Raw genomic sequence first — 21806 nt, 5'->3', positions numbered from 1 at the left:
TTCATTGACTTAATTAAAAGAGTATTAAATGTAGCTATTGGAAGACATCAAATAAACCTATAAATTAACCTAATTAAGTAGTGTTATGGGAAGTAAGAAAAAAGCTGACTTCAATCGGCACATTGGTGATGTGAGGTTAGTGAATAATTATAGTAGTACTTTAAGAATCCAAAAATTTTGTCCCAAAATATAAAATTAATTTATATTATTTTTTTAAAAAGAGAGGGCTACATTGAAGTTTTGGTGATTGTGCGGGCGCTATTAGCTAGTTTTTTGTAAGCCATATGGCAGACAACCTCAACCGAAGGGAATGAATGACTCCCATTCAAGGATTTTAGTGTGTAATATTCTCTACAGCTTTTGTCAAGATTATGCATAAAGTGTCTCTCAAGCCTTTTTTTTTGGGGTTTAAGATCATCTATATATTAGAGGCTAGGGTAGATTAATTAGTCATTTTCCTAATCTGTACTTCCCATAAGACGATTGGGTGCTTTGTGATGGTTCACTTTGTTGTTGGAAAAACAATTTTTATGTCTTCTCATGATTGAAGACAAGTGCACAATCAAATTGATATTGATATTGATAATAATTTGAGGAAAAAAAATGTTATGTTAACTGATGCTTTAAAGGCATATATTAGTGAATTATTTTTAAAAAGTTTTTATGAGAAAAAAAAAGAGCAATTAATATTTTGACAATTTTTCTATTTTTTATAAAAGATGTATCGAAATTTTTTTAAAATAGTTTGTTAATAATGGCCTTAAAGGTATAAGTTAACCGAACCTTAAAAAAATAAAAATAAAAATAAAAAGTTTACATGTTGCATTGTTGCTCCCTTAGGAGATGTGGGGCCCAACAATTTTTGGGCCAGCTCCATTTATTCGTTGGAGCCCAAAGGCCCAAGTCGAGGAAGGTTATGGCCCAGGTACGGTAATGCAAGTACAAAATAGCATTGGGATGCAGCCGAGGACGATTCAGTCCTCGGTCTGTCCAAAGTCTCCTCGGAAGAAATGGCAAAAATGGTATAGAAACAACTTGAGAAAAAATCTAAAATATCTGTGCCAATAGAAAAGGGTATGCTGGAAAGTGTAACGACCGGAGAAAGCTGCCCTTACTGCCATTCAATATTCTGCACCTGACAGAGCCATACTCTCCAGCTTTTTCAACCACCCCCAACCACTCCGGGTATGGGCTGATGGGACAAGTATTAGTCTTGGAATGTCGGCCCTACACGTGGACGAAGGATTAAAAAACACAGGCTAATATAAAAGGAAAAGTAAGTAATTCGTAGAGGAGGTTGGGAAAAATGGCCAAAAACCAGAGCCTCCTAGCCCGCCTCCAGGAGAAAGACTCTAGGGGCGAAGACAACTTAATCATGTATGGATATCACGAAAAACCCACCGCTTGGTGACCAAGGCCTAGCCTTTCAAACCTATGCTTTACAAATGATATTGTTTGGGCCTTTTTACGTGCGAACCCAACACTGTTACGGTTCGTTACGAATCGTGTCCTTACAATTGGCGCCGTCTGTGGGGAAGGCTTGTGTGTTGGCATATGCGGTAGGTCGAGAGAGTTCCCTTGTCATTTCTAACAGCTGGTTATAGAGTTCTAGTGTAAAGTTCCGCTAGGGGCTATGATCCTTGATTAGGGGCTACGCTCGGTAGCGTCAATCGCATGGATGGTTCTAGGGGCTTGGCCTAGGGGTTAATTCCCCTAAAACCAAGGTCCCACGCAAAAAACTGAGTTTTGGACAAAACCAAGCTATTGTATGGTCCTCGGATTCAAACCTATGGGGAAACCAACTACTTGGATGAGAAAACTGAGTTTTGGATAGAACTAAGGTATTGTATGGTCCTCGGACTCAAACCTATGGGGAAACCAACTACTTGGATGAGAAAACTGAGTTATGGACAGAACTAAGGTATTGTATGGTCCTCGGACTCAAACTTATGGGGAAACCAACTACTTGAATGAGAAAACTGAGTTTTGGACAGAATCAAGGTATTGTATGGTCCTCGGACTCAAACCTATGGGGAAACCAACTACTTGGATGAGAAAACTGAGTTTTGGACAGAACCAAGGTATTGTATGGTCCTCGAACTCAAACCTATGGGGAAACCAACTACTTGGATGAGAAAACTGAGTTTTGGGCAGAACCAAGGTATTGTATGGTCCTCGGACTCAAACCTATAGGGAAACCAACTACTTAGATGAGCTCAAACCTGTGATAAGGTCAGCTACTTAATAAAGATTCTAAGTTGCTCATCCTCGGCTCAAATACCATAAAAGGTTAAAACTATTAAAGTCGTTAGTAGGATGATAAAACACCCTATTACTCAGCAACCTGGAGAGGCTGTTCATTTCCGGGTTATATGTCTTTGGATGATCACCTTCTGCACCGCACATAGCTTTCAGTTGTCATCTCGGCTATTTTGGGGTAAGTGTTGTTTTCACAGGTCGGCAGTGTTGTGCCAAGCAATTTTGATTAAATTTATGATAATAACTTTTCCTTAGCAAAAGTCTCTGACCCTAAGTGTAATTAGTTCAAGTCTGCATTATTGTGTCGAACAGCACTCGTAAAGTCCATAACAGCGCCTTTTTCCTTGATAAGGGATTTCGGCCCTAAGTCTTGTGCTCTAAGGTCGGCGGTATTGTGCCAAGCCGACTCAATAAGCTCATCATAATGTCCTTTCTTTTTATTCCTAATAGGAGTTTCAGCCCTAAGTATCACTTGTTCGATTCAATATTATTAAGTCGGATAGTTTCTATAAACACGAAACAAGACCTTTTTATGAACTAGGATTTCGGTCCTAGACGTCGGTCAAAGTGTAAAAATAAAAAGAATTTACAAGATTGTATATCTATTCACGGCGTAATCATTTCGGAAATAAAGAGATTGAACATATGAAGTAAAGCAATAACAATTTTTATTAATAAAAAGAGGTATTACAACGTACAAATCAGGGCTTGAACAAGCCTATACAGAAGGTGGACTACAAAAATAATAAAAGAAAAACAACAACAATATAACAAGTAAACAGTCTGATATCCTTTTCTCTCGTCTTCAAAGTCCTTCCGAACTCTGCCCCAGTAGCGCCCATATTGAGAGGAGGACCTTCTTCAGACGAAGATGGAGGAGATGAAGAGAAAGAAGGAGGAGAAGAAGAGGGAGGAGATGAAGAGAAAGAAGGAGGAGAAGAAGAGGGAGGAGATGAAAAGAAAGAAGAAGGAGAAGAAGAGGAAGAAGGAAAAGCGTCAGGATGGATCTGGCGGTGGAAAGAAGAAGAAAAAAAGGTAAAAGGAGGCACCAATGAACGAAGAGAGGAAGAAGCGGGGGCACTTAGTCCCTGCGTCAGTCTTGACTCCTAACACACTGGTGCCATGTTAGCTATGCTCATGAGAGAGCGGCTGGTACTGATAATAGGTGCCCTCGGCTCAGTCACGCCGAAAGTTTGATGTGACGAGCCCCTGCTTCGGATTTTGGCTGAAAGGAAGGTGAGACAGATCTTAAGTCTCCACCATCCCTGCCCTGATCGAGCCATTTCGAGTTTTATTAGAACATGGTGTTTTTGGGAGGGGTATGGTTCATTCATTACTTATTATTATGGTGAACGTATCACGATTTAATGTATAACTAGCGGGTAAAGTAAACTCTAGAGGAGGCTAAGGATTTCAGATCTCAAAAGGATAAAAAGGGTCTCTGTATAAGAGCAATAGCCTCCTACTTTTCTTCTTATATGAAAGGCAAAACGGAAGGTATTTAATTTATCCAGATTTCCAAGAGAATCTGTAAACGAGGATGTACCCGTTCCACTTCCCCACATCATCAAACAAACCATCGAATTTAAGTAGTCTCGTAAATAGAAGTCATTAAAGACGCGTTTCGGATAATCAAACGGCGAGAACGCGTCAGGAGTAAATTCAAAAGAATGTCTCGTAGACCGGTACATTTCCTGGGCAGATGGAGATCCGCCAGCATTAATGAAAGACTGAATTAAATGAGCCATAATAAAGGCTTGGTATTACCAAAACCCTTATTTCCAACCAAGAGGTCGAACAGCAGGGTTTTGAGGGGCTATTGTGGGGCCCAACAATTTTTGGGCCAGCTCCATTTATTCGTTGGAGCCCAAAGGCCCAAGTCGAGGAAGGTTATGGTCCAGGCACGGTAATGCAAGTACAAAATAGCATTGGGATGCAGCCGAGGACGATTCAGTCCTCGGCCTGTCCAAAGTCTCCTCGGAAGAAAGGGCCAAAATGGTATAGAAACAACTTGGGAAAAAATCTAAAATATCTGTGCCAATAGAAAAAGGGTATGCTGGAAAGTGTAACGACCGGGGAAAGCTGCCCTTACTGCCATTCAATATTCTGCACCTGACAGAGCCATACTCTCCAGCTTTTTCAACCACCCCCAACCACTCCAGGTATGGGCTGATGGGACAAGTATCAGTCTTGGAATGTCGGCCCTACACGTGGACGAAGGATAAAAAAACACAGGCTAGTATAAAAGGAAAAGTAAGTAATTCGTAGAGGAGGTTGGGAAAAATGGCCAAAAATCAGAGCCTCCTAGCCCGCCTCCAGGAGAAAGACTCCAGGGGCGAAGACAACTTAACCATGTATGGATATCACGAAAAACCCATCGCTTGGTGACCAAGGCCTAGCCTTTCAAACCCATGTTCTACAAATGATATTGTTTGGGCCTTTTTACGTGCGAACCCAACACTGTTACGGTTCGTTACGAATTGTGTCCTTACAGGAGATAATGTCGCATTTATTTATTTTCACAACTTATTGAATCTTTGTATTATGGTCTAGGTAGAGTGTTAAATAACCAAAATCACTTTAGTGTATTTGTTTACCAAAAAGGAGAGAAGGGAAAAAACAAAGTAAAAGATTTTATGTTTTGAAACTACTAAGATTAGATGATAAGCCATTAGTCAATTGCTTAAAGTAATGGTCATCTAGAAAAGCACTATACATGGTGTGGCTTTTTAATCTGGTTGGAAAGGAATTAAGTTCTTTTCAAGCTGAAACATGCAAAGTCGGCATTATTTTCTCAAATCTTTTGCTGACTGACTAATGAAATACGCAATTCCGAGCATTTTGATAAGTAGCATCCGGTGCTAGACGTGCACTCACACCTGGGCTGATCTTTCTTTAAAGAAAGTGGTTACTTTTTTCTTTTAGAAGTATGTTGAATTGAATTGAGTAATTCTAGAGATACATCTAATCACATACTAAATTTCACAATTTGTTAACTTGTGCAATTGTGAGTGATCAACACTTTTTATTCATATAAACTCATCACTTTTGATCAACCACTCACAATTACATAAGTTAATAAATTTAAAATTTGGTGTGAAAATGGTTGTGGATGGTATTGTTAAGTTGAATTTGTCTTAAGGACAATCAGGATAGATATTTGAACAGACCATGCGGATTTAACAAAGGCCAAAAGAGAAGTTCCAATGATTGATCACCGTGATGACCGAAAGACAATGATGCATGACAGTGGTGACAAATAATTGTTTGGTGCACTTTTGACTTGTTTTCATAGGTTCACCAAGATCATGCAGCATATTCAACGTTTGTGGACAATTTTAGGTAAAAACTTTAACTAAATTTAATTATTAATTAATGAATGTTAGGTAGCAGTACTTTCAAAGCCCTAGCCATTTCTCCGAATCTCATTTATGGCTTTGGAAAGTTAGATCTTACGTGAAAAATGAAAAAAGAAGCAAATCTATGAAGTGCAAACTTATGGCACATACTTTGTACTTTATGATTATTGTTCTTTATCATCATATTAAAATATCAATTAATTTTTTTTGTGTGGGTGGCATTTGAATTCATGTCCCTTATTAGACGACAAGAGTCTTTGAACCAATTATTGACAATCACATTAAATTTCAAGGGCAATATTAATAAAATACCAGTTATTTTTATATTGAATGTTAACAGATCGTTTCACCACATTGCCACATATATGTGTGTGTGTGAAAGGTATTGATGATGTTTGAAATCAATTTTATCCCACCCAAATTTTGGAAAACCTACAAGAACACATGACAAAAATCTCAAAGTTGACACTAGTATAGTGTCGGCCAATACTATTCTAATACCTAAGTTAGCAGTCATAAGATGATATTTCAAGATATCTAGTGATTAGGGGAGTTCTTCATACCTTGTCATGTTAAGACGATGATATGTATACAAAAGACATTTTCGACATGCCCCATGATTCTAGCCACATCCCATAATTGTGATGTAGTACACAGTTTAATATTTAAATTTCATAAATATTTAATTTTAGTATTTTTATGTAATTTTTGTTATTTTTGGTTTAGGTTATTCATTTCCTTCTTTTTGGGTGCTTTTAATGTTGTTTAGTCAAATTAGGGTTTTATATGTTTTCATAGCCGCCTTAAGGTTTTTAGTTGTTCTACGTTTTCTTTTTACTATTTAAATGCATTGTAGCATCCAAAGGCAATTCTGTTTTTAGATTTATAAAAATATAGATTTTGACTATTTCTCTCTTATGGATTCCAAAACCCTATTCCACGAGGGATCCCTCGTGGATTCGAGGTTTACTACCTAGAAACTAAAAATTTAGTTTATGTCCATCAAAGAGAGCATCGTGTGTGCTTTCTTCAGGCTTTCGCAACATTAGTTGGTATCAGAGCCTTGACATACCTTAGTTTGATGACTAACTGGCGAGACAGCGACCACCATAACAATGACGACATCAACGACATTGACAACACAGTCCTCACTAGGGTTGAGTTCCTCCCTCAAGTTTCGTGATGAGGCTCGTGATAAGAATCAAAAATTTTGTGAAAAGAGTCAGCAAATTATAGGCGAAATCCAGCAAATGATTGCAACACTTTTTGCTAGGAAATCTTCTCACAACAACAATGATCAATATATTCAAAGACGCACTCCTAACTACAAGAAAACTCCATTCTTTGATGGAAATATGTGTAAGTTGGATTTTATTAACAGGCTTCTTGATTTGGAAAAGTATTTTAATTTTTGGAAGATTTGTGATGAAGAGAAAGTGAAACTTGCATCTAATAAATTAGACGATGAAGCAGAGGAATGGTGGGAAGACATTCAAATCAATAGAAAGTGACGAGGAAAGCATCCAATCTGCTTTTGGCAAAGAATGAAAAGAGTATTAATTGATTTATGATTTCCTAATGACTATTATGATATACTAGATTATACAAGTGTTGATTATAAATTTGTATATTCATATGAAAAGCAATATGTTCAAAACATGAAAGGTCAACCACGAAACCAAAATTATCACAACCGAGTCCACGTGTCAAGTAAAGGAAAGGGTTTGAGGGTTGAGAAGAAGCAACCTATTTCTAAAGTAAATTTTGAAGTAATTAAAAAAAAATCAAGACTTGCAACAAGTTATTGAATTGAAGATTGAAGATACCACTTGTAAAAAGTTTGATGAAGATGTCAAAGAAAAAAAGTTGAGTTGATTGTGGATAATGATAGAAGTCAAGAGATGGTAATTATTGAAAATATTGTGAAAGATCCAATTGAGGTTAAATATAAGGATGAGTACATCACCCACAATCCCCAAGTTCCAATTGATTTGTTGAAGATGACTACACAATATGTTGATTTTCTTGGAGTAGAAAATATTAAATTTTATTATCAACCCTTTGTTGATTGATGTTGCAAATAAATTGAAGGTAGATGAAAATAAATTTTATGCTACATTTTATGAAGAATTCAGGTTTCAAAACTGGATCAAGTTATTAAAGCATTAAAATTATTTGTTTATTTGGAGCGGAAGATTTCAAATTTCGACCATCAACTTGAGGATGAGTTTGTTTCAAGTTGAGGGGTCTAATGTAAGACACGGTATAATATTTAAATTTTGTAAATATTTAATTTTAGTATTTTTATGTAATTTATTTATTTATTTTAGGTTTAGGTTATTTATTTTCTTCTTTTTAGGTGCTTTTAATGTTGTTTAGTCAAATTAGGGTTTTATATGTTTTCGTAGTTGCCCTAGGTTTTCTTTCTACTATTTAAACGCATTGTAGCCTCCAAAAGCAATTTAGTTTTCAGATTTATAATAATACAAACTTTGCCTATTTCTCTCTGGTGGATTCCACACCCCTATCACTTTGTGGATTCAAGGGATCTCTCGTGGATTTAAGGTTTACCATCCAAAAACTAACAGTTTTTGTCCATAAAAGAAAGTATCTGTGTGCTTTCTTTAGGCTTCCTTGACATCAAGGTGGAAATAGGGGTAACAACATTAAGAGTCTGTATTAATTCCTAGATACAACGTATTTTTGGCCAAAAGCACAATCCAAAAACTTTGAAATTTGGGCTCTCTTAATTAAGATGGGTCGTTCACATTTCTTCTCCACATCGTGGTTGGACATGCTATATGGATGAGATGAGCTATATAGATGACCTTGATTTAACAAAACTGATACCCATCACTCCATCGGATGATATTCATCATTAGGCAAAAATATCAAAGAATTGTTCTTTTTGGTGTTGGCAAAATTCAACTCCAAATCTCTGAGGAGTCGTTTGGTAAAGTTGTTCTAGTAACGTTATTTGTATTTTTTGAAAATATATGAGTGAAAAAGTGTGTAAAAATATGTGTAGTATTGTTTAAAAACTGAAAACATGTGTTTAAATCTGTGTTCCAAACGGACCCAATGTCTTATATTTATGTTGGGGTTTTGGTTTTTTTTATTGTTTTTTTATTTTTATTTTTTAGGTTTTGGTTGGGGTCATAGGCCATTTTAAAGGGCCTCGCGGCTGAGGAAACACAAACCAAAATAGGCCCCGTCCTTAGCTAGGAATAAAATGATTACATGAGAACGTGACACATGCCAATTGTTGCGCATGAAGTTGTGGGATTCGGAAATTTCAGATTCCCTTTTTTTGCAGCAATCATTCCCAGCATTTGAGGGTTTTTATGCTGCTTCTTTTGATCTGTTCTGTTGCTATTGTTTTTTTTTCTTAATTTTGTTGTTCATGATTTGTTCTTTTCATGGTCCTTCTTCCTGTGATGGCACAGTGGCAGAGACTATTGTCTCTTCCCATTGGACTCTTTCCAAACCTCTCCGTCTTCTATCAGTGTATTCATATTTTTCTAACAAATGAAAAAAGAAAAAGAAAAATTATAAAATAAGATTAGTATATTATTTAGGCCTGTTTAGGATTCACTTATTTTACTAAAATTAAAAATTTTTTTATTGAAAGTACTATAAATAAAGTTAAAAGTTAGTTAAAATAGTACTGTGTGACCTATAAATAGTAATAAAAAATGCAATAGGACTCATAAATAATAGTAAAAATAAGTTGAATTTTAAAATAAATTGGCTTTTAAATTTGGAACCAATCACACACTTATTGTGATACATTCCTTAGCCAGATATGCTAGGAATTTAGATGATGACTTAATATGGATGGAGGACATCCCTCCATCTGTATTAGAAGCCTTGTACGTGGACTCTTCTTAATTTTAGTCAATATATGAGCAGTTCATTTTCAAAAAAAAGGTTGCGCGCTTGGACATGCAATTTTCTATTGTTGTTTCTGGCTTCAACATAATCTTGAACATTTTGGGCAGATTCATTCAATCAATTCCAGCTATTCAAGGCTTAATTATCTGTTGTAATCACTCTTTGTTATTGCTTTAGCAATAGCAATCAACAATCTTTTCTTTTTTAATTTTTAATTTTTTATAAAACACAATCAACATTCTTTCTAGAAATAATTACATAATCGAATTTCATCTATCAAGACTTAATTATTATTTTTTTATCTATAAATATATATATATATATATATATATATATATATATTTCCAAATTATTAATAGTGTAAATTGAACGACATTACTTAAATTGAAAATTTTACCGCTCAATCCTAATCCAACCCAATCCTTATAACAAGTTTAAGATGCAATCCAACCAACTGATTTACAAAAAATCAACAAAGTATTACTTAAAAAGCATAATTTTTTTTTCCAAATTAATATAGAGCCGTTAACCTTAAATAAAAATATATAAAAATAATTTCGGTGAAATTGTTCCTTGACTTCCTTGTACATGGATTAAAACTGGTAAAAGAAAAGGAGTAATAAGAACTATTTTCTTTTCCTCTTGAAATGTTAGATTTAGTTATAATTATAAAGCCATTTTTTTTTTTTTTTATCTAAGTGGTAAAAGAGTCGATGAAGTTGGGGAAATCGCACTTGGGTACTTTTTAATAATAATAATAATAATTGTGGGAGCGGGTGATCAGAGCACATTTTTTGGCTACGGTCCCTATTCGAGAATGATTAAAGACCTGAGGATGATTAAAGATCCATGTGCACATAAACAGGAAGACTGAGGAGAAAAGGGAAACTGGCACGTGAACCGACGATCTCGAGGAGCAGAGGCATCTCGGGAATACTTTAGGTAATCAACCATACTGGAAAGAGGAGCACCAAGGAAGGTAATAGAGTAGTGTAAGCAACGAAAAAAAGAAATATCTGGGAAGGTGACTGCCACCTCTACATTTAAGGTGTTGCACCAACTGAACTGACCGCATTTATGAGGAAATGACACTTGAATAGTGTCTTCATAGCTCATAACTCCTCCTACCACCTCCAGAAGGGTCTTGATGAGACAAGTATCCAAAGGGTTTCCTAAGAATTGAACAGATGGAGGGTTGGGATGTATTGGAAGGAACTATATACGGAAATGACCCACACAAAAATGGGCATGTGATACTAAAGAGAGGAGAGAGAAAAGAAAATACAAGAACTCATTGTAAAAAGATTATACTTGATCAATATATGAACAATATGTCCTCAGACTTGCCCGAGGAGGGATTTTATGTTGAATTTATGTCTCTTTCCCTTTTAACTTAAGCTTAGTCATTCTTGAGCCTGAACTTACATGGCCTTGTAGTTTGCCTGTAAAATCCACTCTCTAACAAATTTATTGTTTTGAGCTTATTGGGCTGGTTCACACTGTTCTAGGTGGGCTTAAGCCGTGATTCAAGTCCCTGCAATAATAATAATCATAATAAAATAAATAACACGTTTAGTGTTCCTAACAAGAACAAGAACAAGAAAAAAAAAAGGGAAAAGTTTTCTATGCAACTGGGGTTTTAGGGATTTTTATGCAACTCATTTCGTGGTAGTTAAAAAAACCATCCACTTGTACTTATAGTTACCCGACATTTTTAATGACTTGTGTGATTTATTTAAATAATACATATAGATGATTTTTTTAACCAACACGTAGTAGGTTGCATAAAAATTCTTGCAATCCAGGTTGCATAAAACCCTTGCAAAAAGAAAATTCAGAAGCATACTCAATTTAAAAAACTAGTGATGAGTATAAAGAAAAGAAAATTTGAATTTGAATTTCTCTCTTAAACATTAATCTACATAATTATATTTCCAACTTCAAAATAAAAGGCTCTTAGTACAACCCATCAAACTAGTAAATTAGTTCATATTTATCTTTCTAGCCAATGGAACATCTTGGCTCTACTATTGATAGACTATCACTCAATACCTATATATATATATATATATATTCCTAAGGGCAAAGTTTGGTTATAAACTTAGTTATAGCTTAATTAATTGGATGTGCATTTTGTCAAATCTACCATTAGATTATGTTTTCTTCTTATACCCTCAATACTTTCAAAATTTTTAGAAGATTAAAAATCAGTAGCTATGTCATCAATTGATTATTTAAATTACAAATTTTTGTAGTCTAAAATTAGGTATAAAAATAAATTTATGAATTATATAGTAAATAACATTCAATTGAAACAAAATTTAATATGTATGTTAAGAGCATAAAAAATATGCTATCCAGTAGTTAGATTTTTAAAATATATAGTCATACTACTTTTTTTTAATGAAAGTTATAACCTTAGACTATAATCAAATTTGTAGCCAAACTTTGTCCTATTTTAAATAGGTGACAATTTATTATAGAATAAAAGGAGATGGTCATTAGTTAAAACTCTCTCTCCATTTATATGTGATATTAAAAATTAAAGATTTCACATATTAGGTATATTTAAGCCAAGTGCCATGTATTGCAGCCAAAAAAAAAAAAATTTATTGTGGCATATGGATCAGTGACATTCCATGTTCTCTTTCATGAGAAGAATTATGGTTTGAATAATTTTTCTCTATTATTGTAACTGTCAAATAATAAAGAAAATTGACACATTTATTGAGGGAACCCAAGGGGTTGGTGTAATAGTTTAAAATTGGCTCTCAAAGTGCTCTGGATAAAGTTTAAGTCGTGGCATAAGGCAAACATAAAATGGAGGAAAGAAAAATGATGGACGCATGGGAAAACAATTCCCTCGATTTCTCTCCAATCCTCCCTGCCTTTTCCTTCTCTACTTTCATTTTCTTCCATTTTCACTCAAATCAAATATAGTGTAGTATGTTTATAACCTTGGACTAAATTGTAGTTTCTACCTCTTACTAAGGGGGGTAGGTTCTTTTTGGCTTAATGACACTTTCAAAGTTCATCCCTTCTCTGTGCTTCATCTGTGCTTAGTTCAAGCTTCTTAAATACAAACTTATGGCACGTGATTGATCCATGAACTTGCAAGAGTGTATTAGCAATAATCATGAAGATTGTAGTAAGGATCAATGAAAGCTTTATCAAAGAGCCAATGCGGACCAAAGAAGCAAGGATCAAGTGCCTAATGATGGTGCCAAGAACCTAATAGTTGTGGGTTCTAGTTAGTTCAACTGATAAAATCTCTAATGGTTGTATAAGAGATTTGGGGTTCAATCCCCGCCTACACTTAAAACTGATTGGTGTCTTGGTTTGATAATAAATAGCTATTATTAGAAGCGGATGCCATAAGTTGAAACTTTCTTAAAAGAAAAGAAAAAAAAGCCTAATAGATCTCATGGTTGGCATTTCTTAGTGTTTCTAATAAAAATATCAAATGTTCAAATTCTCCCTTCTCCTATAATTATATATAAAAAAAAGAAGTATATAATGATGTAATAACGATGCAAATTCTAATCAACTATCATGTAAGAAAGATATTAAAAGTTAGATACATTCACACTTAAAAGAGATATATTCTTGTTTCTTAAAAAAAAAAAGAAAAGAAAAAAAAAAGAGAGATATTCACCCTTAAGTGTGTATTTTAAATTTGAATAATATGTATATATATATATATAAATTATATATATATATATATATATAAATTGATATATTGAGCTAATTTATATATATATATATATATATAAATTGATATATTGAGCTAGTTATTTAATGCCTTGAAAGCTCATCTAAAAAAAACTTGTGTTAATTTATTACTTTTTCATTTATAACCTTGGGCTAAATGGCATTTTGTTCCTCTTTCCAAAGGGGACGTTCTTTTGGGCTGAATGACCCATCATAGGTTCCTCCCTCTAGCTCCCATAGGGTCTTATGTGGAAATTAGGAAGTTAGTTCACTGGGCTGGGATATTACATATATATTGTAAAAAAAAAAAAAAAAAAAAAAATGAAGGGGGTCCACTCCTAGTGCCAAAAATATTGATATGCTCCGACAGAGAGTAAAAGAAGAAAATATATTTCTTATCTATCTCATTCTCATGTGCCATAAGGATTAAGGACACTATATAAATTGCAGAAAGTGAAGAGAATCTTGTGAAGCTCTCCTGGTTTCTCCTTTTCTTTCCCTTTTCCTCTTACTTCTCTCTCTTTCTCTCCGATGCTGCTTGGTCTTTTCCCTCTCACTCACAGACTCACTTTTACTTTCCTCTGAGGTGCTCATTCCTCTCTCTCTCTCATTTTTCCAAATCCAAAAAAAAGGCTGAAAAGAAATAGAAAAATAAAACAAAAACCTTCAGAAAAGCCCTCAGCTTTTATTTCTTTGTCTGCCATTAAAATGCCATAAATATAACCGTTTGCTTCTCTTTCCCATCCCCACTTGCTACCCTCTTTCTCTTTCTCTCTCTCTCTAACCCTCGCCGGAAATAACCTTCCAGTCCTTTTCCGGCGGTTTCCTCTATTTACCACTATCACTATTTTCCCCCTTATTTTCTTAAGCTTTGTTTCTTTGAGTTTATAAAAAAATGGGTTAACTTTATGTGCTTATTTTCTTCTACATATTTTCCTCAACATCAATACTGGACTCTTTTAACTCATAAAAGAACTAACTTTCCTAAGCTGGACTGGTTTTCCGAATAGAAAACACAAGAAAATCTCAGAGAAAATCCGGGAAAGTTAATAGTTTTTCTTCCACTTTTTGCAAAACCTCATCTGGGTTTTCTCTTTGACCCCGTTTTCTCACCTGGATATCACTCAAAACCCTCCCAAAACCCCATCTGACAAAAGAAAAAAAAATGATTACTCTCACAGACCTCTACCATGTCCTCACAGCGGTTGTGCCTCTCTATGTGGCTATGATCTTAGCTTACGGTTCTGTAAAATGGTGGAAAATCTTCAGCCCTGACCAATGCTCAGGCATCAACCGCTTTGTTGCCCTATTTGCAGTCCCTCTGCTTTCCTTTCACTTCATCTCCACCAACAACCCCTATGCCATGAACTTTAAGTTCATAGCAGCTGACACTCTTCAAAAAGTTATAGTCTTGGTGGTCCTAGCCATTTGGTCAAGGGCCAGCTCAAGAGGCTCAATTGAATGGTCCATCACGCTCTTCTCTCTCTCCTCTCTTCCCAACACACTTGTCATGGGTATTCCTTTACTCAAAGGCATGTACGGTGATGCCTCAGGGACTCTAATGGTTCAAATAGTTGTCCTCCAATGTATCATTTGGTACACACTCATGCTTTTCTTGTTTGAGTACAGAGGAGCCAGGCTTTTAATCGTTGAGCAATTTCCAGACACTGCTGGCTCTATCATATCTTTCAGAGTTGATTCTGATATCATTTCTTTAGATGGGAAAGAACCACTTGAAACCCAAGCTGAAGTCGGTGAAGATGGTAAACTCCATGTCACTGTTAGAAAATCCGCTTCTTCTCGTTCAGAAATCTTCTCTCGCCGCTCACATGGTCCAAATTCTGGTCTTTCACTCACTCCTCGACCTTCAAACTTAACAAATGCTGAGATTTACTCTCTCCAATCTTCAAGAAACCCAACTCCTAGAGGTTCTAGTTTCAACCACACTGATTTTTACTCCATGGTGAATGGTAAGAATGCTAGCAATGTAAGCCCAAGGCAATCCAATTTTGGAAACTTGGGTTTTGATGAAGAGAGTGGAGTAAACGTGTTTGGAAACGCAGGGAGAGCTAATGGGGCTTATCCAGCTCCTCCTAGTGCTGGGATTTTCTCACCTGGAACTACAAAGAAGAAGGCTAATGGTGTTGGTGGTGGTGAGGGAGGAAAAGACCTTCACATGTTTGTATGGAGCTCAAGTGCTTCCCCTGTGTCAGAAGGTGGCATCCATGTTTTCAGAGGTGGAGAGTATGGGAACGAGCTTGGTGCTGGGGTTGGTCACCAAAAAGGTTTGAAATATTAATCTTTGAAACTTTAGTAGTTGTATTTGTTTTTTTAGTGCATGTTGTGCTTGACTTTGTGGACTATTAGGCATGATTTGGTTTTGTTTTCGAGTTACTCTTGGAATTTTGTTAGTTTGTGTAGTTGAATATGGGATGTGGATGAGTATTAAACGTTGTTTTAACTGTGAAGTGGGGTTCGTTACATTTTGTTTGTTACTCAACGTGTCTTATCATTTTCCCATTCAATCTAGAATGGGATTTGGCTTGTTTTCCTTGCTTTTTAGTTCAGATTCAAAACAGAATCCCCTTTTTCTGGTTGGTCTTTGAAACAGTTGTCATCACTGGGGACATTTTTCTTTTTGTTTTTGTCATTTCCTCATGTTTCGTATGATGGTAAACTAATTCTTGTGTTTGGTAGATTATGATGAGTTTGGTCGGGATGAGTTCAGCTTTGGGAACAGGCCGGTGACAAATGGTGTTGACAGGGAAGGTCCTGTGCTTTCCAAGCTTGGTTCAAGCTCTACAACTGAGCTTCATCCCAAGACTGGCGCTCATGTTGAATCAAAGCTGACAAATATGCCGCCTGCTAGTGTTATGACCAGACTCATTTTGATTATGGTGTGGCGAAAGCTCATTAGGAATCCCAATACATACTCCAGCTTGATTGGCCTCACTTGGTCTCTGGTTTCATTCAGGTATGTGAAATTAAATCTGCACTCGTTTTGAGGCAATTTCGAATTGTTAGCACATGTGTTTTAATCAATTCTGTAATTTTACAGGTGGAAAATTGAAATGCCGGCCATAGTAGCTGGTTCAATAGCCATTCTCTCTAATGCTGGTCTCGGAATGGCCATGTTTAGTCTTGGTATGTTAATCCCTTCAAGATTTCTTAACTTTCTACTTAGATGGCTAATTTAAAGATTGAAAATGTTTATTTAGTGTACCCTAAGATTAGGATTATTTTGTTCGTACCCTAAGTAAAATTGGATACAATGAAAGTAGACTTGGTCACAGCTTGATTTTTACTGATTTTAATCATGTTTTTGTTCCTGTGGTGTTGCAGGTCTTTTCATGGCATTGCAGCCAAAAATTATTGCATGTGGGAACTCCATTGCTGCCTTCGCCATGGCTGTTCGATTCATCACTGGTCCTGCGGTCATGGCTGCTGCTTCATATGCTATTGGACTAAGAGGAGTTCTGTTGCACATTGCTATTGTCCAGGTAAATGAGGTTCTTATACTAAATCATGTTTGATTATCTACCTTTTATGTTGTTTTACTCTATTTTAATTGTGATTTTCATAGGATAATGTAAATTCTGTCCTTAATTTTTCAGGCTGCTCTTCCCCAAGGGATTGTTCCCTTCGTTTTTGCAAAGGAATACAATGTTCATCCTGACATTCTCAGCACTGGGTTAGAGCACTGTTCTAATTCTCATATAATTTCTGATGAACTGCATTTATGTGATTTCAAATCTACATGTCACTGCATGAACATTAGTACTGATATGCCTGACATGCCAGTTTGGACATTGGTGGCCGTGGTCCAAAACTCCAAAATATAGTCACACACATCTATATTGTATGTAATCATAAATAAATTTATTGTATGTTAATTCCATTGAGAGTATCCGTATGTATATATTGACTAGCATATGCACTCTGCAACAATACTAGCTCTCTCTCTCTCTCTTGTATTAATGATCAATTTTGGTGTCCATATTGGTGCAGGGTTATATTTGGGATGCTAATAGCTCTTCCTATTACACTAGTTTATTACATCTTGCTGGGACTTTGAAGCTGAGACACTGAAGCTACTAAGGAAATAGTTATGGTAGAATATGTTGTAACCCTTTTGAAAAGGATGGGGTGTTTTTTGTCATTCTCTAACAGATGAACAACATAGAATTTCATGACTTTAGAGAGGGAGGAAGGAAGAAAAAGTAGGGGGAAGCAAAAGGAAAGAAGAACGAGAAAATTGAAGCCATTTGGGAGTGCTCTAATTTTTTGTTGTCATTTTGCCTTTCGTGCTGAACCTTGTGCTTAGTGCCTTACTACTGCTTTTGTTCTTTTGCCGAGGAAAGTGAAGTGTATTGTAGCTGTAGTCTTGTAGATACGTCTACTTTTTACTACCTTTTTAAGGTCAAAAAAAGATTTTAACTCAATTGGAATCTCTATGCAAAGAAAAGTCCAGCAAAAAACTAAAAAGTGCTTTTCTTTTTTCTAGAGAGAAACGTGTGAAAGTGAATATCAAATATCAAAAGTGTGCTTGCTGGTTTTTGTTTCTTCGATTTAGAGTGGGGTACAAGCTGTCTGTTGTATTCAAATCTTTATTAAAACCAACAAATTTAGGTTTGGTAACTTGAAAAGATTGCAGGACTAGCTCTCTCTAGGGTTAGAATTAGGACATGGCTGGCAAATTCAGTTTATCTTCGTGACAGCATTGATGGGGGCTTGCTTAGTGTAGTCTAAGTGGGTATAGACTGCCATTGGCAACCAGGTACCTTTGTGTCCTGATGCTCGGGGGTTCTAACCCCCGCAAAATCACCTAGCCAAAAAAGGTATAGACTTCTGGAAAGGCTAGGACTAGGGTGCTTCTTGGCTCTCTTTTTGGGGTCATGAGGACCTATTGCTGACACTGACTATCTCTCTCCCGAGCGACAAAGCCAGTCATCAATTCTTGTCTTTGGATAGGATCATAGGAACAAGTTGGCAGTTCAAACATTTGGACCCCCTTTGCATACGAATATTAATTATGGATGAAGTCTTTAAGCATTGGTAACCTGATATGTTCACAAAGCAAGTAACCTGCTAGCAAAATAATAGAATAGAAAAAATTTCTTCTGAAAACGGTCTCATCACACATTTTTCTTACCATATGTGGACTTTATGCATCTGAGTTTCACTTGTGAGAATGTTTTGGAAAATCACCTTGGATACAATTTATTTTTGTTAAAATTGAAAATATTGTAGTAAAATAATTTTTAAATGTGTGAATAGTGTTGTGAGACTCGTGCATAAACAGTGTATAAATAGTGTATTTTGTCTCCTGCACAGTGAATCCATGTGATGTTATTGTTCATATGCACTGGAGAAAAAAAAAAATGCAGTAAACACAAATGTGTTTGAAAAAATGTGAATCCAAACACTAACATAGTGAGCGTTTAGATCATGTCCACGTATTGTGTTTCAGACTCTTTCTCTTTCTCTTTCTCTTTCTTTTTTTTTATTAACTAGCGCTTAGTGCACTATTCATGTCTCATGACAGTAATTCATGAACATTAATTTTTTTATTGTTTTTAGCAAAATAAGCGGTATTTAAAGGCACTCTTAGTGTGAGTTTGGATAGCGTTTTTCCCTTGGTGTTTTGCATTTGCATTTCATTTATGTGAGTCTCGTGTACTGTTCATGGGACTTGCAATTCCAGAATCTAGCAAAATCAATTTTAAAATTAAGTTTCACAGCACTATTTACACTTTTAAAAATTATTTTGTGTATGCCTAAAAAATTATTCACTAGGAAGATAGCAATGTCGTGCATCTAGTAGTACTTATGGTGTATGGTTAAGGAAAAAGAAATTTCTTTGAATTTTGGGATATAAATAAAATACACAATTGGATTCTCAAAAAAGAAAAGAAAAAAAAAAAATTGCATTTGGATAGTTTTCACTTTTTAATCACTCTTTATGATTGCGAAGTTATATGCTTTTGATACTTTCTGGGCTTTTTATCACGTAAGAGCTTCAGTGGATCCATGAGGATTGCATTTTAATGTACAGTGTTACAGTGTGTGCGTGTGAGAGAGAGAAAAAGAGAGAAACAAAGAAAGAGAGAGAGAGAGAGAGAGGTAGTAGCACCTCAATTATCGATGATGCTCCAATGCTCCGTTCGTTAAGATTTCACCACTCTCTAGCTCTGAAATATATTTTTCATTTCACTTTTTTTCTTGAGAAGATATTTTCATTTTACTTTGTTGCTTTTTTGTTTCATTTTTTAATGTCTTCAAATATGGCACCTTTTAAAAAGTTATTAGAAACAATGATGGTAACTTTCTTCATTGATGTATAACTTTATTTATAATATCTATACATTTTCATTCGCTTTTTTTTAGTTTAAATTAAAATGATGCTAAAATTTATACTACTAACTTTATTTTTTTATTTTTTAAATAAATAAAGGTAATACATCAAATTTAAATAAGGTAGCTACCTTCACAATAATTTAACAATAAATTCTAGGTGACATATTGTTATTGGTTCTAAATTTTGAACTTACACCACTGCGCACCCTTAGTGCGATAGTCACTTTACAAATATAAATACTTGTGGGGTGTGGGGCAAGCAAGGGTCAGGGTTCAAGTTTTTAGAAGGGAGTTTCACGCACATATACACTTAGATTAGGCTAGAGTAGAAATTTTATCTTGTATAAAAAAAAAAAAAAAAAATTGAACCCACTATTAGCATCATTTTTGTATCTATTAATAACATATTGCTACAAAATATTTGTTATGAAAATATTATAAATTTGATAATATTAGTCAATTTTTAAAATAAAGAGAAATAATATGGTACGGTCTATGAAGGGATAAAAAGCAAGAGAAACAAAGCATGTGATTTTGTCCAAGAAAATTAGAGGGAACATTAATTGCAGTCATAATGGATGTCTCCAAAGGGATGGAATTCCCATATGCGTACATGTACATTTAAATAACATTTTAATCAATCATTTTTGTTTCTAATTATATTTTTTATTTTTTCCCAATGGGATTAGCAAATTTTTTTTTTTTTGCTCCTAATGATGCGTCTGGATTTCATTGAGAACTTGATTAATCTCCACGCATGTGCTGTCTCTTAGTCTCACGCATGCTAGACAATTACCGAGATAAAATCTTATTTAGTGGTCCCAAACCCTAATTTTCGGCTGTAAAAATTAATAAAATGGTAGAAAATCAAGGGTCAATGATGATATTGAAATAGTAAAACTTGTACGAATATGATTTGTACCGGTGGTAGGTTTGTGTATGAATACCACAATGTAAAATGCATAATTTACTGTTTTACAGAAAATTAATACATATTTCGGGAGTATATTATCTCATTCTCACATAGGAGTGAGGTCCCACTAGTTTTACACTTTCTTATTCAAATCTTGGCTCTATTTGCAACTACTCTCAAACTTGTTCGATTTTGACTGAGTCAAATATATCTAAGGGGAAAAAAAAAAGTTTTTAATGTTTGGTAGAGGTGAAAAGAGGGAGAATGGAAAGTAAGGGAAGAAAAATGGAGGAAAGAATTGAAGAGAAAACAAAGTGATTTTCCATTAGTTGGGATGGAAAGAGAGAAGAACTAATATTGGGTTGTTGAGTTTTCCACCTGGCTACATTGTTTTCTTCCAATTGGAGAAAAATTGGGAGGGACATGTTATTGAAAAGAAAATTAAAAAATTACTTATCTACTTTTCCATCATTCCACATTTAATAATAAGGACATCATATTTCTTAAAAAAAGGGCATCATAGTAATTTACTATCTATTGGTGTACTTTTTCATCCTATCAACCAAACATATGGTGAAAAAAAAAGTTTATAACCTCTCACTTTTCTATAATTGCAACATTTTCTATCATTCCAACCAAACACAACCTGGGGGGGGGGGGGGGGGGTGGCACTTTTATAAGTCTAACGGGTTCCATCATCTTGTATTCTTGCTTGCTAAAGCCCTTTTTTCTCGTGAATATTGTTTGATGATGAAGGCCTATCGTTGAATCAAAATTTTATCTTAAATAATGGTAAATAAATGATATTTTAATATAATCTCTAAACTGCAAAAACTTGCTGATATCCTGGATGCTTTATATTGATATTGTTTAAGATTGTAATTGAACTGAGCTACTTATGAACAACTTGAGTTTGGCTCAAAATAATGCTTATTTACCATTATTTAAGTTCTCTATGGTAACTCTTATCTCCCTATGTCAAAAGTTGCTCTAGATTCTCTCTTTGGCTAGAATTTTTCTTTTGTTTTTAGGGATGTTGATATCATTTCTCACAACTAATTAACATGATGAACTACATTTTGTAATTGGGATGGAGTCATTTCCATTTCTTCTATTTCTCCTTGGGTTTTTACCCTAGAAGATTGAGATGGGTTGGGTCCATTCTTTGTTCTCTAGATATCTATATAATTATCCTTATTCATAAAAAAGAGGGTTTGTTTATGTTGATTTGTTTAGTAAACAAACCAAGCTCAAGTCATAATTTAGTCTCAACTATTAAATGAGCCTCAAATTATTTATATATAATATTATAT

General features: G+C 35.0%; 1 protein-coding gene across 1 annotated transcript; it reads left to right on the top strand.

Moving 5' to 3' along the window:
- Nucleotides 1-13666: 13666 nt before the first annotated feature.
- Nucleotides 13667-17726, top strand: LOC115953231 (probable auxin efflux carrier component 1b). Its single transcript, XM_031070767.1, has 6 exons — nt 13667-15508; nt 15921-16197; nt 16282-16367; nt 16566-16723; nt 16838-16914; nt 17232-17726. Exons 1-6 carry the CDS (start codon nt 14389-14391, stop codon nt 17296-17298), a joined length of 1785 nt encoding a protein of 594 aa, XP_030926627.1. The 5' UTR covers nt 13667-14388; the 3' UTR covers nt 17299-17726.
- Nucleotides 17727-21806: the final 4080 nt, after the last annotated feature.

Source organism: Quercus lobata, chromosome 7, assembly GCF_001633185.2.
Source record: "Quercus lobata isolate SW786 chromosome 7, ValleyOak3.0 Primary Assembly, whole genome shotgun sequence".
In the NCBI taxonomy this organism is placed as follows: Eukaryota; Viridiplantae; Streptophyta; class Magnoliopsida; order Fagales; family Fagaceae; genus Quercus; species Quercus lobata.
This window is presented reverse-complemented; position numbering and strand designations above follow the sequence as displayed.